Here is a 25,671-nt window from a genome sequence, read left to right as displayed (position 1 = left end):
GACTTTATAGTGGTCTTCCAGTATCACAGAATCACAGGATTTCTTAGATTGGAAAAGCCCTTCAAGGTCATGGAGTCCAATCATTGGTTTCACACTGACAAATCCTTGACTAAACCAAATCCCTCAGCACAACCTCTCATCACTAGGAATCATTAGGGTTGGAAAGGACCACCAGGATCATCCAGTCCAACCTTTATCCCAGCATCCTTCATCACTAGACCATACTCTCAAGCACCACATCCAATCTCCTCTTAAACCTCTCCAGGGATGACAACTCCACCACCTCCCTGGGCAGCCTGTTCCAGTAGGCCCCTAAAAAAGGGGCCTACAAAAAGGCTGGTTAGGGACTATTGACAAGGTCTTGTAATGACAGGATGAAGAGTAATGGGTTTAAACTGCCAGAAGGGAGATTTAGAATAGATGTTAAGAAGTTGTTTACAGTGAGGGTGATGAAACATTGGCACAGGTTGCCCAGGGATGTTGTAGAGAGGAGCTTCCCTGGATGAGCAGTTATGCAATAAAGCAGATTGGGGTGGGGTAAATAAAGCAGTGGAGTTTCAAAGGTTTCTTTCCAAAGGTGGCAGGTTGCCTAAGTGGTCACAGGATCACAGGCTCACAGGATGTTAGGGGTTGAAAGGGACCCAAGGAGATCGTTGAGTCCAGCTTCCCTGCCAGAACAGGACAATTCTATCTAACTCAGATCACAGAGGAACACATCCAGACAGGACTTGACAGTCTCCAGAGAAGGAGACTCCACAACCTTTCTGGGCAGACTGTGTTGCCAGTGCTCTGTGACCCTTACAGTAAAGAAGTTCCCCCTTCTGTTGAGGCAGAACCTCTTGTGCTGCAACTTACACCCACTGCTCCTTGTCCTATCCCAGGCAGCAAGTGAGCAGAGCCTGTCCCCCCATCCTGGCCAGCCCTCAGATATTTATAAACACTTATCAAATCCCTTCTCAGTCTTCTCTTTTCCAGACCAAAAAGCCCCAGGTCCCTCAGCCTCTCCTCACAAGCCTGCAGTGCAGGAGTGCTGGTGGGGAGAGGCATGGCTGAAGAGAAAAGCATCCACCTCGGACCTTGGATCGCCTGTGGCAATGACTGTGGCTTTGCACATCAGATATTGTGGCCAAAACACATGCAAGTGGCTTCAGGGACAGAAACAGGCATCTGCCCCACCCAGTAGTGCAACAGCCAGGGCAAGGCTTTGCTGTGACCCTGGCAGCAATGGGCTGCCCCGGTCCTATGGCTCGGGTCATTATGGCAGCAGGGAGCTGTGGACACAGAGCAGAGAGACAGCCTCACGCCAGAGCACCACTCGCACGGGGTGCGGTCTAAGGTGCCTTGTGAGGTTATGTTTGCTCTGCTTTGTGGTGTGCCACTGAAAAATCACGTTCTGTGAGCAAAGGAAGAGAACAAGGATTTCTGCTTGGGTGTGTTCCATTCAAAAGAGAAAATACCAGGCAGAGCAGGGAAACAAAACCAAACACATCAGTGGTGCCTCGGCAGCCTGATCTCAAAGGAAAACAAACCCTCTCTGCTCCTCTGTGGGCTGGCTGCTTTCTTGGGGGGTTGTTTTCTAGTGAAACCACACCTGGTTGATACCAGTATTGCTGGGCAAAATAATCAGCCCAAATATTTTCACCAGCAGTGGCTAGTAAAGAAAACGGAAGCAAGTTTGTATTAATGACAGGCTGAAAAGATGGATAGGTCTCCCAGCTTTCTCAGCCACACTGTGACATCCCTGGGGCCAAAGCACAGGAAGAGCAGGCAGCAAAATCCACATGACTTTCCACTACTCCAAAACACTGTTTGGCCACCCTGTAGTGTCTTTGTTTTAAGGTTTTCCAAAAAACTCAAGTTCCCTGCATTGACCTCTTTCAGCAAATGATGGGTGAAAATGAATACAGAACACACAGAAGCTCATGGTCCCCATACCTGCCCCTTTCAGCTGATTTCTCCTCAGTCTTGCTAGAGCCAGCTGCAATTGCTACTCCTTATCATAGGATCATAGGATGTTAGGGTTTGGAAGGGCCCCAAAGAGATCGAGTCCAACTCTTATCTCGCATCACAGCAGGTCCTTCAGCACTCATTTAGGTTACCCAGACCTAAATGAACCTCTCAGCTTCTCTCTTGATGTTTCAACCTAATCAGAGAACCTAATAACGGCTTCCTCTGAAGGTGACCTGCATGTCTCAGTCCCTCACATTAAGACAGAGAGCACTAAGCAGAGTTTCCAGCAGCAGAGAAATTAGGTGACCTCTTTCTCCCCACAAAGGCCGCTAGGCGTAGGTTGGTGCTACAAATTGTTGTGTTACCAAATGCATTTGTCCTGGCAGCTACTAGAAGATCCTGTGGAGGTCATAAACAGCAAGCTGGAGCTTCAAGCCTTCGACCAAATCGACGATGAAATCAAACTCATTGGCTACTTCAAAGGAGAGGATTCTGAACGTAAGATAAATGTGTTCCTTGAGGGGCTTGGAGCCCAAGCTTGGGGCTCTGGAGGCTGGGCATTATTTCTTCTGCATTAACATTAAGGGTGTGAAGGGTATGTGATAAGGCTGTGACAGTGACAAAGTTGCTGGAGGATGAGGTGGGGTTGCAGGGACATTCCTGTCGTTGCTGCGAATGAGCCCATTCCTACACCAACAGCAGTGTCCCTTCTGCAAGGTGCCTGCTGTCCAGAGAAGAGGGGTATAATCCAGGGGCTCATGAAGTAAAATTAGTCTACCTCATTCCAAAGCATCTGAGGTTACAGTTACACTGCTCGTGAGAATGAGCCCAAAAGGTCAAAGAAAGAGGAAGGGAGGTGAAGGGAAGAAGAGGGACACACATTAAATACCAACCTGGCAAACACACAGCAGCAGTAGGCAGGACACCTTAGGGTAGCCCAATATAGACTCTGACCTGTTCCTCCTCACAGAAGCCCAGGCCTGAGTGGGGGCTGGTCCCATGCCCAGGGACCATCTGAGGCATAAATATCAGCTTCCACAAGTCTTGAGAAACCCTCAGCTGAGACTGTCCCCAGCAAGCTCCTCTGCCAGCCCCAAGCAATCCCCCTGCTCTCTAGGTGGTGCTGGTAGTGTGCACTCCACATTAACGAGGTTTGCCTTTAGCGAACCCTCCCCCCCCCCCCCCCCCCCAAGGTGTTCCTACCTAAACAAGCAACGTTTTACCAGATCTATTGCACCACAGCAGCTTGTCCCCTTCTCCCTTCAGCTGTCTCACCTACTCAGATTGGGCTGCCTGTGAAATCTTTGCTTCATCCCCCTTTTCTCCTTCCAGATTACAAGGCATTCGAAGAAGCCGCCGAACAATTCCAGCCGTACATCAAGTTCTTTGCCACTTTTGACAAAGGGGTAAGCATCCACAGACCTCCGTGGGAGCTCACAGATTCCACCTCCTGCTCTCCAGGAGCTCAGGGTGTTCCCAGATTTCATGCCCATCTCCAGTTTCTCATTTTCATTCTACCCATGCTTTGTGGTATTGGAGCCCACATTTGGGTTTGTCCCTGATGCAAGATAAAAGGCCATTTCTGCATCCTGGAGGCAAGTCCTGGTCTGGGATTGATCCCGATTAAGTTTTAGTTGAGTCTGGCCTTGTTCTGCCCCAGTGTTTGAGACCAGTAGTGCAGAGAGCACCAGTGGGCTTTTTTCTTGACCTAGGAAAGTTCCATTCATATTTTGTTGGCCACTCCTCAAAGCGTACGCTGAGAGAGAGAAAGCAGCTTGAGCTCATCCCTGCACTCTGAATGGCAAAGAGGCACATCAAGCTCACACATCTCTGACCATCTGCACTGTAACAGGTTGCCAAGAAGCTAGGCCTGAAGATGAACGAGGTGGACTTCTATGAACCGTTTATGGATGAGCCTGTGCACATCCCTGATAAGCCTTACTCAGAAGAGGAGCTGGTTGAGTTTGTGAAGGAGCACAAAAGGTATGTAGCATACAGGACACCCCTGGCCATGGCAAGTGGATAAAAGTGCCTGTCAGGGCAGGCTCCTTGCTCTAGGGCATCCTTCAGAAAAAAAATAAACAACTTAGGATGATGACCACTTTTGGGTGATTTGCTGGCCCAAGGTTGAGATCTGATTGAGGTGGTGGAGTTGCCATGCCTGGAGGTGTTCAAGTAAAGACTGGATGGGGCACTTAGTGCCATGGTCTAGTTGACTGGATAGGGCTGGGTGCTAGGTTGGGCTGGATGACCTCAGAGGTCTCTTCCAACCTGGTTGATTCTATGATTCTATGATTTTCACAGATTTACAGAATGGTAGGGATCGAAGAGCCCTCTGGGGATCATCTGGTCAAACCCTCCCCCCTGCCCACTAAATCAGGTTCTCCTAGAGCAGATTGCCCAGGACTACATCCAGGTAGGTTTTGAAAGTCTCCAGAGAAGGAGACCCCAAAACCTCTCTGAGCATCCTGTTGCCAGTGTTCCATTCTCAAAGTAAAGACTTTTCTCCTTCGGTTTAGATGTTCAAGAAAAAACTGGGTGAGGCACTTAGTGCTTGGTCTAGCTGACTGGATAGGGCTGGGCGATAAGTTGGACTGGATGAGCTTGGAGGTCCCTTCCAACCTGGTTGATTCTATGATTCTGTGATCAATGATTCTATGAACTGTTGCCCCTTGTCACTAGGCATGACTGAAAAGAGGCCAGGCCCATCCTCTTGACACTGACCCTTTAGATATTAATAGATATCAATTTTGTCTGGTCTTTTCTTACTCCCAGAGGCACAGCCAAAATCAGAGCCCACCAGCATGGGGCTGTGACAACAGCATACCCTCCTTCTCCCTGGTTAGTTTGCTCTCAAAGAGTAGGGAGGCTTGCTGGCAGTGGCAAGTGCACATCTTGCCCTACTTGCCAATGCTTTTAATTTAGATCTGTACAGAAGATTATCTTCTCCAAGGCCTATCCAACCAAATCCAAATTCTCTCTGGTTGTCTTCTTCCCCAGAACAACTTCACTAATGAAGTATATCTCTCTCCTGATGTCAGATACATCTCAAGGCAGGGTCCAAACACAGACCAAGCTCCAAGGAACTGTGCTGAACTAAGAGGCTCCTGCTGACTGTGGGCAGAGAGAGGAAGCCACTGCTGTTACAGGCTGCACTGGGTCTAGTGTGGCAGTGTCACTGAGCATGTACAATGTTTGATAAATTCAGCAGGAGCTGTGGATGTTCCATGCTTCTTGCCATCAGGTTTATTACAACTTTGTTCAGGGAGTCAGCTACCAGCATTCTGAAAGTGACCAGAAAGGCTCATTCGGTGTAAAATCACAGCATTAGGCAGAAGTGCACAGCTACCAATGAGGTGCTTTACTTTCACACCCTTAAAAGCACAGTGCAGGATAGTTACAGAGGCTATCTGCTATTCCTGCAGCTCTATTTCCCAGCAGACTTTCAGGGGGTTGGAAAAGAATCATAGTATCAGCCAGGTTGGAAGAGACCTCCAACATCATTCACTCCAACCTAGCACCCAGCCCTGTCCAATCAACTAGACCATGGCACTAAGTGCCTCAGCCAGGCTTTGCTTCAACACCTCCAGGGATGGTGACTCCACCACCTCCCTGGGCAGCCCATTCCAATGCCAATCACTCACTCTGAAAACAACTTCCTCCTAACATCCAGCCTAGACCTCCCCTGCCACAATTTAGGACTGTGTCCCCTTGTTCTGTTGCTGCTTTCCTGGCAGAGGAGCCCAACCCCCACCTGGCTACAGCCTCCCTTCAGGTAGTTGTAGACATCAATGAGGTCACCCCTGAGCCTCCTCTTCTCCAGCCTAAACACCCCCAGCTCCCTCAGCCTCTCTTATAGGGTTTGTATTCACCAGTAAGGGACTGAAATCAAAAGGCTGGAAGTAGAATTAATCAGGCACAAACACGATCAGGTCTGTAGAGACAAATGTAGATGTAGAGATAATCTGGTTCCCTGCCTGGTGAATGTGGGGCAGGCTGTGGATGTAGTCTACCTGGACTTCAGCAAAGCCTTTGACACTGTCTGCCACAACAAGCTCCTGGCCAAGCTGTCAGATCATGGCTTGGACAGATTCACTCTGATATGGGTCAAAAACTGGCTGGAGGACCAGGCTCAGAGAGTGGTACTGAATGGTGCCACATCCAGTTGGCAGCTGGCACTAGTGGTGGTCCCAAGGATCAGTGCTGGGCCCAGTCCTGTTCAATATCTTTATTGATGATCTGGACCAGGGGATTGAGTCCAGCATCAGTAAGTTTGCAGATGACACCAAGCTAGGAGCAGCTGTGGATCTGTTGGAGGGTAGGAGAGCTCTGCAGAGGGACCTTGCCAGGCTGGAAGGGTGGGCAGAGGCCAATGGGGTGAGATTTAACAAGGCCAAGTGCAGGGTTCTGCACTGTGGCCACAACAACCTCAAACAGCACTACAGGCTGGGGACAGAGTGTCTGGAGAGCAGCCAGGAAGAAATGGACCTGGGGGTACTGGTAGATAGTAGCTGAACATGAGGCCACACCTTGAGTGCTGTGTCCAGTTCTGGGCTCCTCAGTTCAAGAGAGATGTTGAGATACTGGAAGGTGTCCAGAGAAGGGCAACAAAGCTGGTGAGGGGCCTGGAGCACAGCCCTGTGAGGAGAGGCTGAGGGAGCTGGGGGTGTTTGGGCTGGAGAAGTGGAGGCTCAGGGATGACCTCATTGCTGCCTACAACTACCTGAAGGGAGGTTGTAGCCAGGTGGGGGTTGGTCTCTTCTGCCAGGCAAGCAGCAACAGAACAAGGGGACACAGTCTCAAGCTGTGCCAGGGGAGGTCTAGGCCAGATGTTAGGAGGAAGTTGTTGGCAGAGAGAGTGATTGGCATTGGAATGGGCTGCCCAGGGAGGTGGTGGAGTCGCTGTCCCTGGAGGTGTTGAAGCAAAGCCTGTCTGAGGCACTTAGTGCCGTGGTCTAGCTGATTGGCCAGGGCTGGGTGCTATGTTGGATTGGATGATGTTGGAGGTCTCTTCCAACCTGGTTGATTCTATTCTGTGCAGACAACCACTTGAGTTCTCCTCCTCACACAGCAGACTTTCCATTTTCATCCCAGCTGGCAAGCTGAGGTGCAAGTCCTCACTGCCACCTCTCTCTCCCCCAGAAGGAGCCTTGGAACATCACTGGAGAAAGATCCTAGTGCCCAGTGGTACCCAGGCTCTTTTGGCATACTTTAATCTGCCCTTCTGAAGAGAGCTGCCTGCAGTTGTGCACGGATAAGGTTCACCATCTCTTCCTCCAGCCCTGCACAGAAAATTGGGATTTCACAGAATCATGGGATGGTGGGATCACAGGATCAGCTAATCATCCGCCCAGCTTTCATTGTAGCCTCAACAGAGGAGCTGAAGGAGGTGCCCAGAGAAAGCCCAGGAGCACAGCCTCCTGTCTGATGTTTCCCTGGGCAGCTGTGGGTGGTGAAGTTTATTTTCTGCCGAGCAGGTCAGGAGGCCAGAGTCCAGCACAGTGGGCTGACCTGGCCAAGACTGCTCAACAGATGAGTGTCCATCTGGGGGATTGTGGCCAGATGCCCTGACTTCAAGGTCTCAGCTCAGATTCTGCTCTCAGTTGCACTAATACAAATTACTTGGTAGTTCCTCTGCCTACAGCAGAAGACCTCTGGGTTTATAACTGTTCAGAGTGCAAAATGCTGGGGTTAGACACCCATTCCTCACCTCTCACCCCCTTTCTCTGTACTTGTGTGACAACGCTGGGGAGGGGGGTTCAATTCTGCTCCCTTCTTACTCACCTAAGCCCTGCTTAGCCTTCTCCCTCCAGGGCAGGAAAGCAATCAGAGGATATCCTGAGCCACTCCACAGCAATCAGTACACGTGGGTGTGATCAAATCCTTCCCACTCAGTTTTCTTTCTCCAAGAGCTGCCCCTAGAGAATGCCTAGGGAAAGCATCTTGGAAACCAGGAGCACATAACATACATTTACTTGATATAATCTCCAGTTCCTGATGATTAGCAGTGAGGGGACTCTCTGGGTCAAAACTCATGTCCCTGATCTTGTGCTCAGTGGCTATTTCTTCATTGTCTAGTCACATCTCATTTCTATTTTAATGTTGAAAGTACCTGACAGGAATGAGGCTGGCAGCTGAATTATTCATGGCATCAAAAGAGCATTCCTGTTTGTTCATTTTGTACCTGCTACCTAATAATTCTGCTCTGTGTCTGCTAGCTCTAGTGTTAAGACTGGATGATGTTGGAGGTCTAATGCCATGGTCTAGTTGATTGGCTAGGGCTGGGTGCTAGGTTGGACTGGATGATCTTGAAGGTCTCTTCCAACCTGGTTGATTCTCTGATTCTGTGATATGACCTCTGAAGACTCTCTAGTCCAACCCTGCTGCTAGAGCAGGATCACCTGGAATAAATCACACAGGTGGCTGTGGGATACCTCCAGAGTAAATGTCTTAGAGGAAACGACCAGGTGGGTTTGGAATGCCTCCAAAGATAGAGACTCCAGAATCTGTCTGGGTAGCCTCCAGAGTTCCAGTGTTCTGTTGCCCTCCAAGTGAAGAGTATTTTTCTTCTTTTCACATGGATCCTCCTACATTCCATTTTGTGTCCATTACCCCTTGCCCTATCACTGGACACCACTCAGAAGAGTTCCACCTCTGTCCTCCTGACATTCTTTAGATATTGATAAGCATTAATGGCATCCCCCTTCAGTCTCCTCTCCAGGCTAAACAGATCCATCTTTCTGTGTTAGTATCATGTCCATAAAGAAGTGACCCTTCTGGATCTGTGGCTCCTCAGGTCCTTCAGGATCCTCTTTAAAATCCTCTTGGTTTCCACTGTTCTTGTTGTGAAGCAAACAGAAGTGAGAAGGTACACATCATGTTGAGACCACCTGGCTCTGCCAACATGCCATCCCTTCACCAATCTGGTCTAGGACCTCATCAACTGATTCTTCTTTTTGCAGCAGCTTCAAGGGCTGGTCAGCCAAGCAGACCTGCTCTGCTAGGGTAGCCTCCCTGAACAACTGCTACCACAGCAAGCAGAGAAGCAAAGGATTACTTGTGCTTGTTTGATATAGCCTTGTGTTCCTTGGGTGCTCCTTCAACAGCCCAGTCCCTCTCAGCCTGCCAGGACCTCTGACAGGGTTCCTGCTATGAATGTGTCTAAAAATATTTACTATTTCTTTTCTGCCCACCCATCCAGCCTGGCAAGGTCCCTATGCAGGGCTCTCCTACCCTCCAACAGATCCACACCTACTCCTAGCTTGGTGTCATCTGCAAACTTACTGATGCTGGACTCCATCCCCTCATCCAGATCATCAATAAAGATATTGAACAGGACTGGGCCCAGCACTGATCCTTGGGACCACCACTAGTGCCAGCTGCCAGCTGGATGTGGCACCATTCAGTACCACCATTCTCTGGGCCCAGCCCTCCAGCCTCCTTCTCCTTGACCCATGTCAGAGTCTTCTTTGCTTCAGCAGTGCGTGGAAGGATTTTTATGGTGGAACTGCACTCGGGTAAAACCAGGAGAAAAGGATAACAAAGTCCATTAGGAATTCCACAGGGATTGCAAGACAGACATAGAATCATAGAATCAACCAGGTTGGAAGAGACCTCCAAGATCATCCACTCCAACCTAGCACCCAGCCCTATCCAGTCAACTAGACCATGGCACTAAGTGCCTCAGACAGGCTTTGCTTGAACACCTCCAGGGATGGCGACTCCACCACCTTCCTGAGCAGCCCATTTCAATGCCAATCACTCTCTGTGGCAACAACTTCCTCCTAACATCCAGCCTAGACCTCCCATGGCACCAGTTGAGACTGTGTCCCCTTGTTCTGTTGCTGGTTGCCTGGCAGAAGAGACCAACCCCTGCCTTGCTACAACCCTTAATGAATGGGTCACCTCGTGCTCTGGGCACACACAGAACAATCTCCTGTGTGGGGGGCTAATTCTCCAGCATGTCCCAGCACAGAGAGGCACAAATCATGGCTGCAGTGACTCCAGAGGGAGCAAGGGTAGAATTTTATCACCAAAAATAAAAGGGTACATTGACCTACTGTGCTTGCATTCAAATCGTGGCTGACTGTGCTGTCTCCAGACGCCAATTGAATGTGTCAGTGACCTTTTCTGTGATGCTGCCAGCGTCATCTGTGATGGTGCTGGACATGTCCTCACAGATTGTTTCTGTCTTCCTTTCAGGGCCACCTTGCGGAAGCTGCGCCCAGAAGACATGTTTGAGACATGGGTAAGCACATGTGGGTGGGAAGCCTTGAGTCCCCTACTAGGGGACAGGCTGGATGGGTGGGCAGAGGCCAATGGGATGAGATTTCACAAGGCCAAGTGCAGGGTTCTGCACTTTGGACACAACAACCCCAAGCAGCACTACAGGCTGGGGACAGAGTGGCTGGAGAGCAGCCAGGCAGAGAGGGACCTGGGGGTACTGGCAGATAGTAGCTGAAGATGAGGCAGTAGTGCCCAGATGGCCAGGAGAGTCAATGGCATCCTGGTCTGGATCAGGAAGAGTGTGGCCAGTAGGACAAGGGAGGTTATTCTGCCCCTGTACTCAGCACTGCTCAGGTCACACTTTGAGTGCTGTGTCCAGTTCTGGGCTCCTCAATTCAAGAGAGATGTTGAGATACTGGAATGTGTGCAGAGAAGGGCAACAAAGCTGGTGAGGGGCCTGGAGCACAGCCCTGTGAGGAGAGGCTGAGGGAGCTGGGGGTGTTTTGGCTGGAGAAGAGGAGGCTCAGGGATGACCTCATTGCTGTCTACAACTAACCGAAGGGAGGCTGCAGCCAGGTGGGGGTTGGTCTCTTCTGCCAGGCAACCAGCAACAGAACAAGGGGACACAGTCTCAAATTGTGCTGGGGTAGGTCTAGGCTGGATGTTAGGAGGAAGTTGTTGGCAGAGAGAGTGATTGGCATTGGAGTGGGCTGGCCAGGGAGGTGGTGGAGTCATCGTCTCTGGAGGTGTTGAAGCAAAGCCTGGCTGAGGCACTTAGTGCTATGGTGTAGTTGATTGGACAGGGCTGGGTGCTAGGTTGGACTGGATGAGCTTGGATGTCTCTTCTAACGTGGTTGTTTCTATGATTCTATGAATTGTGAGGAACTAACCAGAGGTTTGGCACTGATCATGCAGAGAGGACTCTCCTGGTGCAGAGAGCTGTGGGGGAAGAGGGTGAAAAATGAAAGAGCAATCATGTATAACCAATTATCCCTTTGCTGTGAATAAGTGCAATGTTAATAGCGCATCAGGGAACTTCAAGTGCCAGCTGAATGCTGAAAAGCAAAGCTGAACAGGTGTTTTACAGACCCAAAGGATGATGCAGTCATTCCTCCAAAAAAACCTCAGTGCATTTATAACAGCATTGAGTTGCCTCCTTGCTTAGCTGTGTAACATGAAACACTGCAGGACTCCAAAGCACACAGACAAATTGTGAGCCTTTAATACAAAAAAGCAAGGGGCAATAAAACTGAGCCAGGAGTTATGAGTCTCCGAGGCATGATAGCTTCTTGTTTTGTCTTGAAATACAGATTGTGTAGAGAAGAGAGCTCCCTAGATCCATTGAAGTCATAGAATCATTAAGATTGGAAAAGAGCTCTCAGATGACCAAGTCCAATTGTCAACCTAACACCACCACTGCCATTCAGCCATGTCCCAGAGTGCCGTGGCCACATGTTTTTTCAGCACCTCCAGGGATGGTGACTGCACTGCCTCCCTGGGCAGCCCATTCCAATCCTTCAGTATTCTTTCAGTATAGAATATTTCCCTAATATCTAAAGCTTCCCTGGTGCAACTTGAGGACATTGTTGGTGGTCAGCCAGCTGAACTTGAGTCAGCAGTGTGCCCAGGTGGCCAAGAAGGCCAACAGCATCCCGGCCTGAATCAGCAATGGTGTGACCAGCAGCAGTAGGGAGGTGCTCATGCTCCTGTACTCAGCAATTGTGAGACCACACCTGGAGTACAGTGCCCAGTTTTGTCACCACAGTATAGGAGGGACATTGAAGTGCTGGAGCAGGTGCAGAGAAGGGCAATGAGGCTGGGGAGAGGTCTGGCAAACATCACCTATGAGGAGCAACTGGGGGAACTGGGGTTGTTTTGTCTGGAGAAGAGGAGGCTGAGAGGGGACCTGATTGCCCTCTACAGCTACCTAAAAGGAGGTTGTAGTGAGGCTGCAGCAGGTCTCTTCTCCCCAACTACTAATGATAGGAAAAGAGGAAATGGCCTCAAGTTGCATCAGGGGAGGTTTAGGTTGGTTGTTGGGAGGAAGTTCTTTCCTGAACAGGTGGTCAGGACCTGGAACAGGCTGCCCAGGGAGGTGGTGGAGTCACCATCCCTGGAGGGGTTTAAGAGGAGAGTGGATGTGGTGCTTGAGGCTATGGTCTGGTGATCAAGGGTGCTGGGATGAAGGTTGGACTGGATGATCCTGGTGGTCCTTTCCAACCATAGAGATTCCTAGTGATGAGATGTTGTGCTGAGGGATTTGGTTTAGTCAAGGAGTTGTCAGTGTGAAACCAATGATTGGACTCCATGATCTTGAAGGGCTTTTCCAATCTAAGAAATTCTGTGATTCTCTTGTCCAATTTCCAGTTACTTGGAAGAAGACACCAACACCCCCAACTCCTTTCAGCAAGTTGTAGAGAGCAAGAAAGTCTCTGCTCAGCCCCCTCTTGTCCAAACTAAACAATCCCAGTTCCCTCAGCTGCTCCTCTGAAGACTTTTTCTCTAGACCCTTGACCAACTTCAAGCCCCCTGTAGACTTTTCCTTGGGCTTCCAGTGGGATCTAAATTTTTCCAGTGGGACCTAAATTCCATCCTTGGAAAAATGATGGAGCAGCTCCTTCTGGAGGGCATCTCAAGGCACTTGAATGAGAAGAAGATTATCAGGAGTAGTCATCATGGATTTACCAAGGGGCAGTCATGCTTAACTAACCTGATATCATGCTATAATGGCATAACTGAATGGATAGATTCAGGGAGAGCAGTGGATGTAGTCTACTTTGACCTTAGCAAGGCCTTTGATACCGTCTTCCATGCCACCTTACTGAGCAAGCTCAGGAAGTGTTAGATAAAAGAGCAGGCAGTGAGGTGGATTAGGAGCTGGTTACAAGATAGAGTTCAGAGGGTGGTGATCAATGGTGCCAGGTCCAGATGGAGAGCTGTGACTAGTGGAGTCCCCCAGGGATCAGTGCTGGGACCAGTCCTGTTGACATTGATGAGGGCACAGACAGACAGAGTCTGCTCAACAAGTTTGCTGATGACACCAAGCTGGGAGGCTTGGCTGATCCAGCTGAAGGCTGTGTGGCCATCCAGAGAGACCTGGACAGACTGAGAGCTGGGCACAGAGGAACCAGATGAGGTTCAACAAGGACAAGTGCAGAGTCCTGCACCTGGGGAGGAATAATAAACTGCAGCAGTACAGGCTGGGAGGTGACTGCTGGAGAGCAGCTCTGTGGAGAGGGACCTGGGGGTGCTGGTGGGGAACAAGTTAACCATGGCACAGCAATGTGCCCTTGTGGCCAAGAAGGCCAATGGCATCCTGGGGTGTATTAGGAGGAGTGTGTCCAGCAGATCAAGGGAGGTTCTCCTGCCCTTCTACTCTGCCCTGGTGAGACCTCATCTTGAATCCTGTGTTCAGTTTTGGGCTCCCCAGTTGAAGAGGGACAGGGATCTGCTGGAGAGGGTCTGGCAGATAGCTACGAGGATGATGATGGGACTGGAGGGCATGGCTTATGAGGAGAGGCTAAGGGACCTGGGGCTGTTTAGTCAGGAGAAGAGAAGACTTAGAAGGGATGTGATAAATGTTTATCAACACCTGAGGGCTGGCCAGGAGTGGGGGACAGGCTCTGCTCACTTGCTGCCTGGGATAGGACAAGCAGCAATGGGTGTAAGTTGCAGCACAAGGGGTTCTGCCTCAACACAAGGGGGAACTTCTTTCCTGTGAGGGTCACAGAGCACTGGAACAGGCTCCCCAGAGAGGCTGTGGAGTCTCCTTCTCTGGAGCCTTTCAAGTCCTGTCTGGATGTGTTCCTCTGTGATCTGTGCTAGATTGTGTGGTCCTGCTCTGACAGGGGAGTTGGATTCAATGCTATTGTGATGGTTTGGGTGTTCCCTGCCCCCCCACACTTTAGAAATCACCCAGACTAGACTCAGACAGCTCTGGAAATTTGAATGAAGCTTATATTTACAGCTTAGCACAATATACAAGCAGATATTTACAATATATACAGTTATATACAGAAATATACAAGGTAAAAAGGTAATACAGAAACACAACAGCCCTCCCAGAAACCTGAGTCCCCAGGAGGGGCTTCCAACCACCCTTCCATCTTCTCCCCCCTCCTCTCAACCTTACCCCAGTCCCAAGGAAGAATGGAGGTACAGCCAAGAGGTTAAGAAGCAAAGTGGGTTAGCCCAAAATGGAGGGTGTGTTAGAGAGATGCAGCTCAGCCAGCAGCCCAAGTGAGAGTGATGCTGAGTGTGTGTTATCAAATGTTCTTATTTCTTGTTCCTATACTTCTCAGCAAGGCTGTGGGCGAAGAAGACATCACCATTGTTTTCTTTCCACAGCCTGTAATATAGTTCTTCTCACCAAAACATTCTAGCCTGCTTCAAACTAGCACAGCTATCCTTGGGTCCCTTCCAACCCCTAACACCCTGTGAGCCCGTAAATTTCTCAAGTGATGGTTTTGCTTTCATACTGCACATACTCTGAAATAACCTTAGGGAAAGTGTAAATTGGTGGTGGTGGGATGTTCCTTTTACCAACAGCCTGGGAACACAGAGCTTGCCTCCTACTATGAGTAGGTGACTTACATCTGCAGGAGACAAAAGGCTGCATTCTGATCATGTTGCAAGTTCAGAACAGTCTCCCATGGGCTCACCCACTTGAGTTACTCTGCTTTTCATAGTCATAGAATCAGCCAGGGTTGGAAGGGACCACAAGGATTAGCTAATTCCAACTTCTCTGCCACAGGCAGGGACACCCTATCCTAGAGCAGGCTGCACACAGCCTCAGCCAGCCTGGCCTTAAACACCTCCAGCCATGGGGCCTCAAACACCTCCCTGGGAAACCCATTCCAGCCTCTCACCACTCTCATGCTCAACAACTTCCTCCTCACCTTCACTCTGAATCTCCCCACCTCCAGCTTTGCTCCATTCCCCCTAGTCCTCTCACTCCATGATAGCCTCAAAAGTCCTTCCCCAGCTTTCTTGGAGGCCCCCTTCAGATCCTGGAAGGCCACAAGAAGGTCACCTGGGAGCCTCCTCTTCTGCAGACTGAACAACCCCAACTCTTTCAGTCTGTCCTCACAGCAGAGCTGCTCCAGCCCTCTGAGCATCCTCGTGGCCCTTCTCTGGACACACTCCAGCATCTCCACATCCCTCTTGTAATGGGGGCTGCAGAACTGGATGCAGTACTCCAGGTGGGGTCTCACCAGCACGCAGTAGAGGGGGAGAATCACCTCCTTTGAGCTGCTGCTTGCATCTTTGGAGGTCAGAACAGAATGATATTACATAACTCTATGTAATTATATGTCACATGTATATAGAGAGAGATCCAATAATAATTATTATTATTTTCTACTTTGTTGTTGGGCAATGCTGCTGGCAAACATGGAGAAAAAGCAACAGCCCAAATTTTGCCTGCTATAAGTGCTCTGAATCCCAAGTAAATCTGCCTAGATGTCCTGGTGGAAACCTATTCCCTGAAGACATCAGCAAAAGGCCCAGCATCTGCTATTGTTTTTAAAGATAATGTTTTCCACTTAATCTTTCAGGGTTTTGGGTTTTGGTTTTGTTTTGCTGGGTTGTTTTTTTTCTTCTTCTCAGTTTCTGATGGTGGCTTTGTCACCTCTGGGCTCAGAAGGGAAAAGAAATTAGCATTTAGATGGGAATTTTTTTTCCTGCATTAGAAGCAATTGAAATGGAAAGTGAGGCTGGTAGTGAAGGAGGAAGGCGAAGCTGGTCTGCAGGATAATGCAGAGATGACATTCGTAGCAGGAGGATGATGAACTGGCCAGCTGATCCATTGGCTTTTGTCAACAGCATCATCCATTACTCACAGGCCACATGGAGAAAAGCAGTCCACTGGGTTATTGTTTCTGTCCTCCAAAGAGAGTTTCTAGCCTCCAAAGAGAGCCCCAAAATGAGCCTCTTACACAAGTCCCCTCACTGCTCCTAGAGACCCTCACCTGAAGCATAGACACTTCACCTCACAAAAGGGGCCCAAGTGAGCCTCCTTGACTCTCACACTGTGAGCAAACCTCCTTTGCTGACCCCCAAAAGAGCATGTTTGGGGGCTGTTGATGGTAACAGATATAAGTGTGTGTGGCCTTGTTTATGGAAGTGAGCCCATGCCACAGACCCCTTGACCTTCTCTGCAGGCAAGGCTTTTCTCTGCACCATCAGAAGCTCCCTTTGTCAATGTGATGTCCACCTCATTTTTAGCTGAAGGGTTTCAGCCCTGCTTCCCAAACTACCTGCTTCAGAACCTAATGCTTGCGTGGAGAATCAGCCAGGGGGTTAGAAGACAGACAGCAGGTTAGGGAGAGAAGGGAGGCAGCCAGAGCCAGAGAGAGCAACTCTGTTATCTATGTTTGTGTTCTTGTTCTTATCCATCTCAGCAAGCTTATGAGTGCAGCAGACATCACCATTGTTTCCTTTTCACAGCCTATCATCTAGTTCCTCTCACCAAAATATCCCAGCTAGGCTCAAACTAGCACACTCAGCTGCATGTCAGCTCTGGTGTCTCAGCCAGGCTCCAGCCAAGCCTCCCTTTGCAGTCTTCTGGCCCATCAGTAATAGTTTCTTTGTTTCCAGGAGGATGACATGGAGGGAATCCACATCGTGGCCTTTGCTGAAGAAGATGACCCAGGTAGGAGGTTGTTTTTCTCCTGGTGTGACTTGGTCACTCAGGAAAGTGTAGTTAAATGTGTTTTGTTTGCATTGTGGAGCTCCAGCTTGACAGGATGGGGAGCTGGGATATTTCTGGGTGTTTGTACTAGCAGGTGTGATAACTGGAATTCATCTTCTGGATCTGATGGAGAAGGTCCAGAGGAGAAACACAAAAGTGATCAGAGCAATGGAGCATCTCTTCTGTGAAGACAGGCTGAAAGAGTTGGGTTTGTTCATCCTAGAGAAGAAAAGGCTCCAGGCAGACCTCATAGTGGCCTTCCAGTACAAGAATATCAGCTCTTTTAGTATTTGTCCAGCAGGTTTCCCGCTTTGCAGGAAGCCTCAAAGAAAATATCTTTAGCCTGCATAAGAGGAGGCTCAGGGGTGAGCTTATTGCTGTCTACAACTACCTAAGGGGTGGTTGTGGCCAGGAGGAGGTTGCTTTCTTCTCTCAGGTGGCCAGTACCAGAACAAGAGGACACAGCCTCAGGCTGTGCCAGGGGAAATTTAGGCTGGAGGTGAGGAGAAAGTTCTTCACTGAGAGAGTCATTGGACACTGGAATGGGCTGCCCGGGGAGGTGGTGGAGTCGCTGTCCCTGGAGCTGTTCAAGGCAAGATTGGATGTGGCACTTGGTGCCATGGTCTAGCCTTGAGCTCTGTGGTAAAGGGTTGGACTTGATGATCTGTGAGGTCTCTTCCAACCCTGATGATACTGTGATACTGTGACACTGTGAAACAAGAGGAGGGACTATTTATAAGGGTATGTAGCACTAGGATGAGGGACACTGGTTTTAAGCTAGAGCAGGGTAGATTTAGGTTGGACATTAGGAAGAAATTCTTTACTGTGAGGGTGGCGGAACAGTGGAATAGATTGTCCAGGGAGAGGGTGGAGACATTCAAGGTCAGGCATGAGGGGGCTGTGAGCAACCTGATCTAGCTGGGTATGTCCCTGCTTACAGCAGGGGGAGGATAGGACTAGATGACCTTTAAAGGTCACTTCCAACCCAATTAATTCTATGATTCTAGATGAGCAACTGGGCAGGGGGAGAAGTCATCACTCCACCTTGGAACCAGGATTTCATATAATCATAGAATCAGTCAGGGTTGGAAGGCACCACAAGGATCAGCTAGTTCCAACCCCCCTGACATGCCCAGGGACACCCTACCCTAGAGCAGGCTACCCACAGCTTCAGCCAGCCTGGCCTTAAACACCTCCAGCCATGGGGCCTCAAACACCTCCCTGGGCAACCCATTCCAGCCTCTCACCACTCTCATGCTCAACAACTTCCTCCTCATGGCCACTCTGAATCTCCCCACCTCCAGCTTTGCTCCATTCCCCCTAGTCCTGTCCCTCCCTGAAAGCCTAAAAAGTCCCTCTCCAGCCTTTTTGTAGGCCCCCTTCAGATACTGGAAGGCCACAAGAAGGTCACCTGGGAGCCTCCTCTTCTCCAGATAGAACAGCCCCAACTCTTTGAGTCTGTTCTCATAGGAGAGCTGCTGCAGCCCTCTGAGCATCCCTGTGGCCCTTGTCTGGACATGCTCCAGCATCTCCACATCCCTCTTGTAATGGGGGCTCCAGAACTGGATGCAGTACTCCAGGTGGGGTCTCAGCAGAGTGCAGTAGAGGAGGAGAATCACCTCTCTCGCCCTGTTGGCCACACTTCTCCTGATGCAGCCCAGGCTCTGGTTGGCCCTGCAGGCTGCAAGTGCACACTGCTGGCTCATGTTGAGCTTCTGGTCCAGTAGCACCCCCAAGTCCCTCCTCTCAGGGCTGCTCTCCAGCCACTCACTGCCCAGCCTGGATTTGTGCTTGGCATTGCCTCAACACAGATGGAGGACCTTGCACTTGGTATCGTTGATCCTCATGAGGTTGGCTTGTGCCCACCTCTCCAGCCTGTCCAGGTCCCTCTGGATGGATCCCTTCCCTCCAGCCTGTCTGCTGCACTACACAGTGTCATCAGCAAACTTGCTGAGGCTTCACTCAGTGCCTCTGTGCATGGCACCAACAAAGATGTGGAACAAGACTGCTCCCAGGACTGATCCCTGAGGGACTCCATTTGTCACTGGCCTCCACTTTTCCATGGAGCCATTGACAGCCACTCTTCGGGTGTGGCCATTAAGCCAGTTCTTTATTCATTGTCCACCAATCAAACCCATGTGTCAGCAGCTTGGAGACCAGGATGTGGTGCAGGACAGTGTCAAAGGCCTTGCTCAGGTCCAGGTCCAGGTTTTGCAAATCCAAGGATTTGCTCCCTAACTCTGCATCCATTTCGTTATGTGTCTCTGAGAACATGTGGAGAGTTGGGTGTGAGAGGAGCTTGTGGGAAACACCAGGGCAGCAGCTCCTGACAAGCTGCAGCACTGATTCTCCTCAGTGCCGACAGTGTGCCTGAAAGCTTTGGCCTCTCAGGGGCTCAGTTCCTCCCTTGCAGAAGAAAATAGCCACATTGTTCCACTCCGTGGAAGGATTACCAGGCTTAACTCATGTGTGACTAATTTCGGTACCCGGGAAGGATGCTGGAAATTAAAAGCCTTATTATCAGGAGAACGAGCTGGGAGACAGCATTTTAATGAGAACTATAAACAACTCCTGTGTGCATGGGGGACAGAGAGAGGCAGGAAGGGGGCAGCTGAGAAACGCTGCGTGTTTGCAGGAGGGAGCTGCAGCAGTTCATGTATCATTTCAGATGGTTTTGAGTTCCTGGAAATTCTGAAGCAGGTTGCCAGGGACAACACCGATAATCCTGACCTGAGCATTGTCTGGATTGACCCTGACGACTTTCCTCTGGTGAGCAGGGGGAGTGCTGCTTGCTCTCTTGGTGTGATTCGTGGATGGGGGTGTGCGTGCTTGCGTGCACGGATTGCCCCAAGGAATCTGGGGGAGGGAAAAGTGGGAAATTGGACCTTGGATGATCCTTGTGGGTTACTGGTTTGGGTCTGCCCCATACCCCCCCAAGATAGTGTCTTCTTGGGAACATTCCAGGCTGGCTGAGGCTGTGGGCAGCCTGCTCTAGGGTAGGGTGTCCCTGGGCATGGCAGGGGGGTTGGAACTAGATGATCCTTGTGGTCCCTTTCAACCCTGGCTGATTCTATGATTCTATGACTCCCAGAGTTGGCATTTCCCTTTGCTGTGTGTGGCAGCCCAAGCTCACGTTCAGCATTTCCTCTCTCCAGGGTACTTATCAATGCAGGGTCCCACACCACAGCTCAGCTGGCCGAATTAATGCAATGAGGTATTGCAAACACTCTTCTCTGAGCTTTGTTTCTCACTCCTCCAGCTGATCACTTACTGGGAGAAGACCTTCAAGATAGACCTGTTCAGACCACAGATCGGGGTTGTGAACGTCACAGATGTGAGTAGCATCTCCCCAGAAAACCCAGTCCATCCCAGGATCAGGGTGCTAGAAAGGAAGGGATAGGCTCCATCTCTGGAGACTTTCAAGGCCTGTCTACATGTTTTTCTCTGTGAGCTGTGTTAGATAGTACTGTCCTGCTCTGGCAGGGGCGTTGGACTCAACGATCTCCTTGGCTCCCTTCCAACCCCCCCTAACATCCTCTGATCCTGTGGGATCTGAGGTCTGCAGAAAACAATGAGATTTCTGCTGTTAAGTGTGTGTAGACCAGATTTTTTTTCCTCAGGAAAAAAGGTGTAAAGACATCAGCATTCCTATCTGTAGCTGGGAACCTCTGACATCAGGTTTCAGGGCTTCAGTCTGAGCATATTTCTGCTGCCCAGTTACAGGCAAACCACATCTGCTGAGGACAGGACCAAGCCCTGTGATGTGAGCTTCAGGACTTTGCCCAGTTTTGGTTTTGAGGTCTTACATTTCCACCTTGACCCATAGCATACACCTTTGGTCATGATCTGCTCTGTTCAATATCTTTATTGATGATCTGGATGGGGGGATTGAGTCCAGCATCAGTAAGTTTGCAGATGACACCAAGCTAGGAGCAGGTGTTGATCTGTTGGAGAGTAGAAGAGCCCTGCAGAGGGACCTTGCCAGGCTGGATGGGTGGGCAGAGGCCAATGGGATGAGATTTAACAAGGCCAAGCGCAGGGTCCTACACTTTGGCCACAACAACCCCAAGCAGCACTACAGGCTGGGGACAGAGTGGCTGGAGAGCAGCCAGACAGAGAGGACCCTGGGGGTACTGGTAGATAGTAGCTGAAAATGAGGCAGCAGTGTGCCCAGGTGGGCAGGAGAGCCAATGGCATCCTGGCCTGTATCAGGAACGGTGTGGCCAGCAGGACAAGGGAGGTTATTCTTCCCCTGTACTCAACACTGGTCAGGCCACACCTTGAGTCCTGTGCCAAGTTCTGGGTTCCTCAGTTCAAGAGAGATGTTGAGATACTGGAATGTGTCCAGAGAAGGGCAACAAAGCTGTTGAGGGGCCTGGAGAACAGCCCTGTGAGGAGAGGCTGAGGGAGCTGGGGGTGTTTAGGCTGGAGAAGAGGAGGCTCAGGGGTGACCTCATTGATGTCTACAACTACCTGAAGGGAGGCTGTAGCCAGGTGGGGCTTGGTCTCTTCTGCCAGGCAACCAGCAACAGAACAAGGGGACACAGTCTCAAGTTGTGCCAGGGTAGGTCTAGGCTGGATGTTAGGAGGAAGTTGTTGGCAGAGAGAGTGATTGGCATTGGAATGGGCTGCCCAGGGAGGTGGTGGAGTCTCTGTCCCTGGAGGTGTTGAAGCAAAGCCTGTCTGAGGCACTTAGTGCCATGGTCTAGTTGACTGGATAGGGCTGGGTGCTAGGTTGGAGTGGAGGTCTCTTCCAACCTGATTGACTCTATGATTCTACGACCAAACCTGGGTGGGTTTATGGAGGAAAAATGTGTAGTGGGGAAAGCAAGGGAGGGGAAGAGTAGAAAAAGGAGGATTTTTTCACAGGAGAGAGAGACACAGCTTGAGTGTAGGAGGGAAAGATGATCCCCAGCAGATGACTGGAAGAAACTGCACAGCTTGAAAAAAAAACCCTAATAAATACATGGTCTTAATGACACTATGACTTAAACTGGGAACACAGGGGAACTGATGGGGCAAAGGAGATATACTGGCATTCATCCAGGCCCTCAGATAATCTGCCACTTCAGTTTGTGAGCAAAATGAGCAGCCGAGCCAGAAACAGAGCCCAGGTCCTCAAGTATTTCGCCCTGCAGTATCTCTCTTCATTATATTTATCACTGCTGGCCGCGCTTAAGTCATGTCAAAGGAACATTACCACAGCTGTCAATGTTGATTCATGGAAGGAGGATTGTCAGTGGCAAGAGAATCACACAGAAAGCAGAATTAGGCAGGAACATATGCCTTACTACTCAGCAGTCACTCAGAGCCCTGTTAAAACTCATGCATTATCCAGCTTTGATACAGTAAATGTTTTGTCTTATTGATGGCAGTAATTGCAGCTTTCATTTCATCTCTTTCAAGTCTGATTTCTGTTCCTCAGGAGAGGGATGTAAGAAAGTTCTAGGTTGGCAGGTGATAACTAAACAAATGCTGAGCACGTTTCATCGTTTCGGTGTCAGATCACCACATTCAGCCAAGTTACACAGGTATAAAGCGAGGCTTAGACAGCAGGGTAAAAATCACACTGCTGTTGTCTTGGGTGGATATAACCCCTGTGACCCCATCATTTCTCTAAAAACCTGTCAACACAAACACCAGAGCTCCCAGCAGCCCTTGCTGGCCTGGCACATTGTAGTGACTTTGGACCAGGGCCATGATGCTCTGCAAAATATTGCTGCTTCATCTGCCCAGCATCTTCTCTAGGTGCAATGAGCCAGCTCCTCTTCCCCGTTACTTAAAGGTGTCATTTCCTGTTGCACAAGCAGTCTTGAGGCTTGGGACAAGCACCACTCCTATGAAGTAAGGCTGAAAGAGTTTGGGTTGTTCACCCTGGAGAAGAGAAGGCTCTGGGAAGGTCTGCTAATACCTGAAGGTGACCTACAAGAAAGCTGAGGAGAGACTGCTTACAAGGCTTTGTAGAGCTAGGATGAGTGGCGATGGTTTTAAACTAGAGCAGGGTAGATTTAGATTGGACATTAGGATGAAGTTCTTCACTGTGAGGGTGGTGAAACACTGGAAGAGGTTGCCCACAGAGGTGTTGGAGGCCCCATCTCTGGAGACATGCAAGGTCAAACTTGATGGTGCTCTGAGCAACTTGGTCTGGCTGGGCATGTCCCTGCTTATTACAGGGGGAGGATAGGACTAGATGACCTTTAAAGGTCCCTTCCAACCCTATGATTCTATGATAAGATCATTTGCATGAAGTAAGAGCTGACTGCCTCTCCGTGGCTCTTTTTTGCTACAGCTTTGGTGGTTTGGGATGAAAATAGTGCAAGGGAGAGGCAGCTTTCCTCGAGCAAAGGTTGGTCCAGCTTTTCAGCGAGCCACAAACCAAAGAGAGTTGTGTGCCAGAAAGAGAAAAAGAAGTAGCTAGACAGGGTAAGGACGATGGATCAGAGGGACAACGCACCTGCTCACAGTTGGAGGCAGTGCAGGACTGGAACAGGCAGAAGGCACACATCTAACCCGTGGCAAGCAATCCCACACACTCACCTAAGCCCACTGGCCAGTCCCACGGCCCCTAATCAGGAACAACAGCACTTCAGGGCAAAGTGGCAACCCCAGCACGTGGGCAGAGAGACACGGTGGCCAAGCCTGCCGACAGGCTGTGGCAGAGAGGGAGCTAATGTCAGCAGCATCCTTGGATCCCACCCGTGGTCCAAGCTTCACCCCCCGAGCAGCAGAGAAGCCAGGCTCCTCCCTGTGCCTCTGAGGGTGGCTAACCCCCATCGTCTGTCCTCACAGGCTGACAGCATCTGGATGGAGATCACGGATGACGATGACCTGCCCACGGCTGAGGAGCTGGAGGACTGGATAGAGGATGTGCTTTCTGGGAAGATAAACACTGAAGATGATGACGACGATGATGATGACGATGATGACGATGACGACGACGACGATGATGATGATGATGACGATGATGATGACGATGATGACGATGATGATGATGACTAACTGTGACTCTATGCAGTTTGACTTGTGGGGGCCAAGAGGCTTCCCCCTGCGGCAGGTCCCTCCTTTGGAAGACCTGTGTTTGAGCGTCAGCAAGCACCGCTGCTCTTCCTTCCCCCCCTGCCCTGCTCCCCCTGCCCCTGCTGGGACCCCTCTCCCTGGCCTGATTCCCAGCGGTGCTGAGCCACTGGCACTGCCCCTGTGGCAGGTGGCAGCTGCAGGAACCCAGCACCACTGCAAATCATGCCTCTTTAGTAAAGACAACAGGAAACTGCAGGGAATCTGCCCCCAGTGTCCCAGAGCAGGAGAAAAGTGCCTGCCTGCTTGCTTCCAGAGAGGCACAGAGAGCCAATTTGTGTTTTCTGTGCTCATCAGCCCAGCACTTAACATCCAAAGACCAAATCTCACTTCAAGACATATAGTCCTTCTATTAAACAACCTTTGCAGCTACTCAGTCCTGCAAGTTCTGCTGCAGGAGTCTGTAGCTACTCATTAAAGTGCTAGTAACAGCCAAAAAACCTGGGGTGGGGAGGAAGGCTTTAGGGATGCTATTGAAGTGTTTAGAGGTGCCATATGACAACAGGATATTCTTGTCTGGCAGTGCAATACAAAACTGAACACCACAGTCCCTGTCTGAAGCCCTTTCTTCTTGAAAGCTCAGGCCAAAGATAGGGTAAAGCATGGGGGAGGTCTGATACAAGATGTCAAAACTTGTGAGTTCCTGAACTGCTGGAAAAGCTGATCCAGGTTTTCAGTCCAGGCTCTTGAGGCTGAAGATACTGGCATTGAGCCAAATCATTGACTTTTAATCTCTGAAACACCAGAACAGACTCCAAGCTGGTTCCAAAGATCTGCAGCCATGTCTGGGCTGGGCCTAATACCTCTTTCAGATGTGAAAACATTCATGGGGGCCCACTCTGACGTCTTCCTATTCCCCATTATCTCCCAGTTTTAATTGACCTTTAACTCAAACCCTACACAGCACCTTTTCCCATGGCCAAGACCCTGGGAGGGAACACGGTCACATCAGCAGGAGCTGTGACAGGATCCATGCTATTTGGATGGATAGCTATTTTGGGTGCACAGTTCCTCCCTACTTAGTGACCCAGATGTCCCATGGTAGCCCATGAGAATCCTCTTTTGACTGCAGACTGAAAAGAAAGCCAAGGTGCCAGTTGGTAGTCAAGGGGGTCACTCACAAAGGGTCAAGCAACTCAGTGCTAGCAGGTGCAGCACTCTCCATGTGCAGGTCACTGCAATGGTGTTAGGTGTCCCTGCTTTCCCATGCTGGCAGATTTCAGTTGTCTTAGCTTCTGACAACAGTGCAATGAATGGAGAGTTTGGAGGTAGTTTTATCTGGATATATACATTCTCCAGTCATCCAGACTCCTTAGCTTAGGTAGGGTACCCAGGTCCTCTCTTGCTTACAGACAACCCCCATTGTTCTGACCTTCCTTACACTGGCTTACATCAGAGGCCAGCGATGGTAGGGGAAATAAAAGTGTGAGGGGCAGGAGAACCAAAGCTCCTCATGTGAATGTCAATCAGGCTGAGGAGAAACAAGTTTTACACACTATGTGTATTTCCTTTATCAGATGAACTCCAAAGCAAGGTTTTCTAGCTATTTTTTTCCTCTTCCTTTTTCTTGCCTATTGATCAGTTTCTTTGACACTCTCCCTCTCTCTCTGCATTAGCTGAAATAGAAACTACAGATCTAAACCAGATGAAGTACTGAGACATTTATCCATGTGGCCTATCCCCCTGGTGGAAGATGCCAGCATGAGGGATGTGCAGCTGTATATCTATCT

At 50.0% G+C, this 25,671-nt stretch overlaps 1 protein-coding gene and 1 non-coding gene across 2 annotated transcripts in view; both read left to right on the top strand.

The window, feature by feature from the left end:
- CASQ2 (calsequestrin 2) overlaps positions 1 to 25,407 on the top strand; it is a 52,464-nt gene extending 27,057 nt beyond the window's left edge. The window contains exons 4-11 of the mRNA XM_064143351.1: positions 2,337 to 2,448; positions 3,283 to 3,356; positions 3,803 to 3,933; positions 10,153 to 10,198; positions 16,774 to 16,828; positions 19,536 to 19,636; positions 20,127 to 20,201; positions 23,657 to 25,407. Coding sequence (XP_063999421.1) covers positions 2,337 to 2,448; positions 3,283 to 3,356; positions 3,803 to 3,933; positions 10,153 to 10,198; positions 16,774 to 16,828; positions 19,536 to 19,636; positions 20,127 to 20,201; positions 23,657 to 23,866 — 804 coding nt within the window. The 3' untranslated portion in view covers positions 23,867 to 25,407. The remainder of the gene's footprint in view (positions 1 to 2,336; positions 2,449 to 3,282; positions 3,357 to 3,802; positions 3,934 to 10,152; positions 10,199 to 16,773; positions 16,829 to 19,535; positions 19,637 to 20,126; positions 20,202 to 23,656) is intronic.
- Positions 17,135 to 17,193, top strand: LOC135175738 (U7 small nuclear RNA). The gene has a single exon (XR_010302469.1). It is a non-coding gene; the product is annotated as a U7 small nuclear RNA (small nuclear RNA).
- Positions 25,408 to 25,671: the final 264 nt, after the last annotated feature.

The sequence above is a fragment of the Pogoniulus pusillus genome, chromosome 5 (genome assembly GCF_015220805.1).
Source record: "Pogoniulus pusillus isolate bPogPus1 chromosome 5, bPogPus1.pri, whole genome shotgun sequence".
In the NCBI taxonomy this organism is placed as follows: domain Eukaryota; kingdom Metazoa; phylum Chordata; class Aves; order Piciformes; family Lybiidae; genus Pogoniulus; species Pogoniulus pusillus.
The sequence above is the reverse complement of the archived record's forward strand: the minus strand, read 5'-3'. Positions and strand labels throughout refer to the sequence as shown.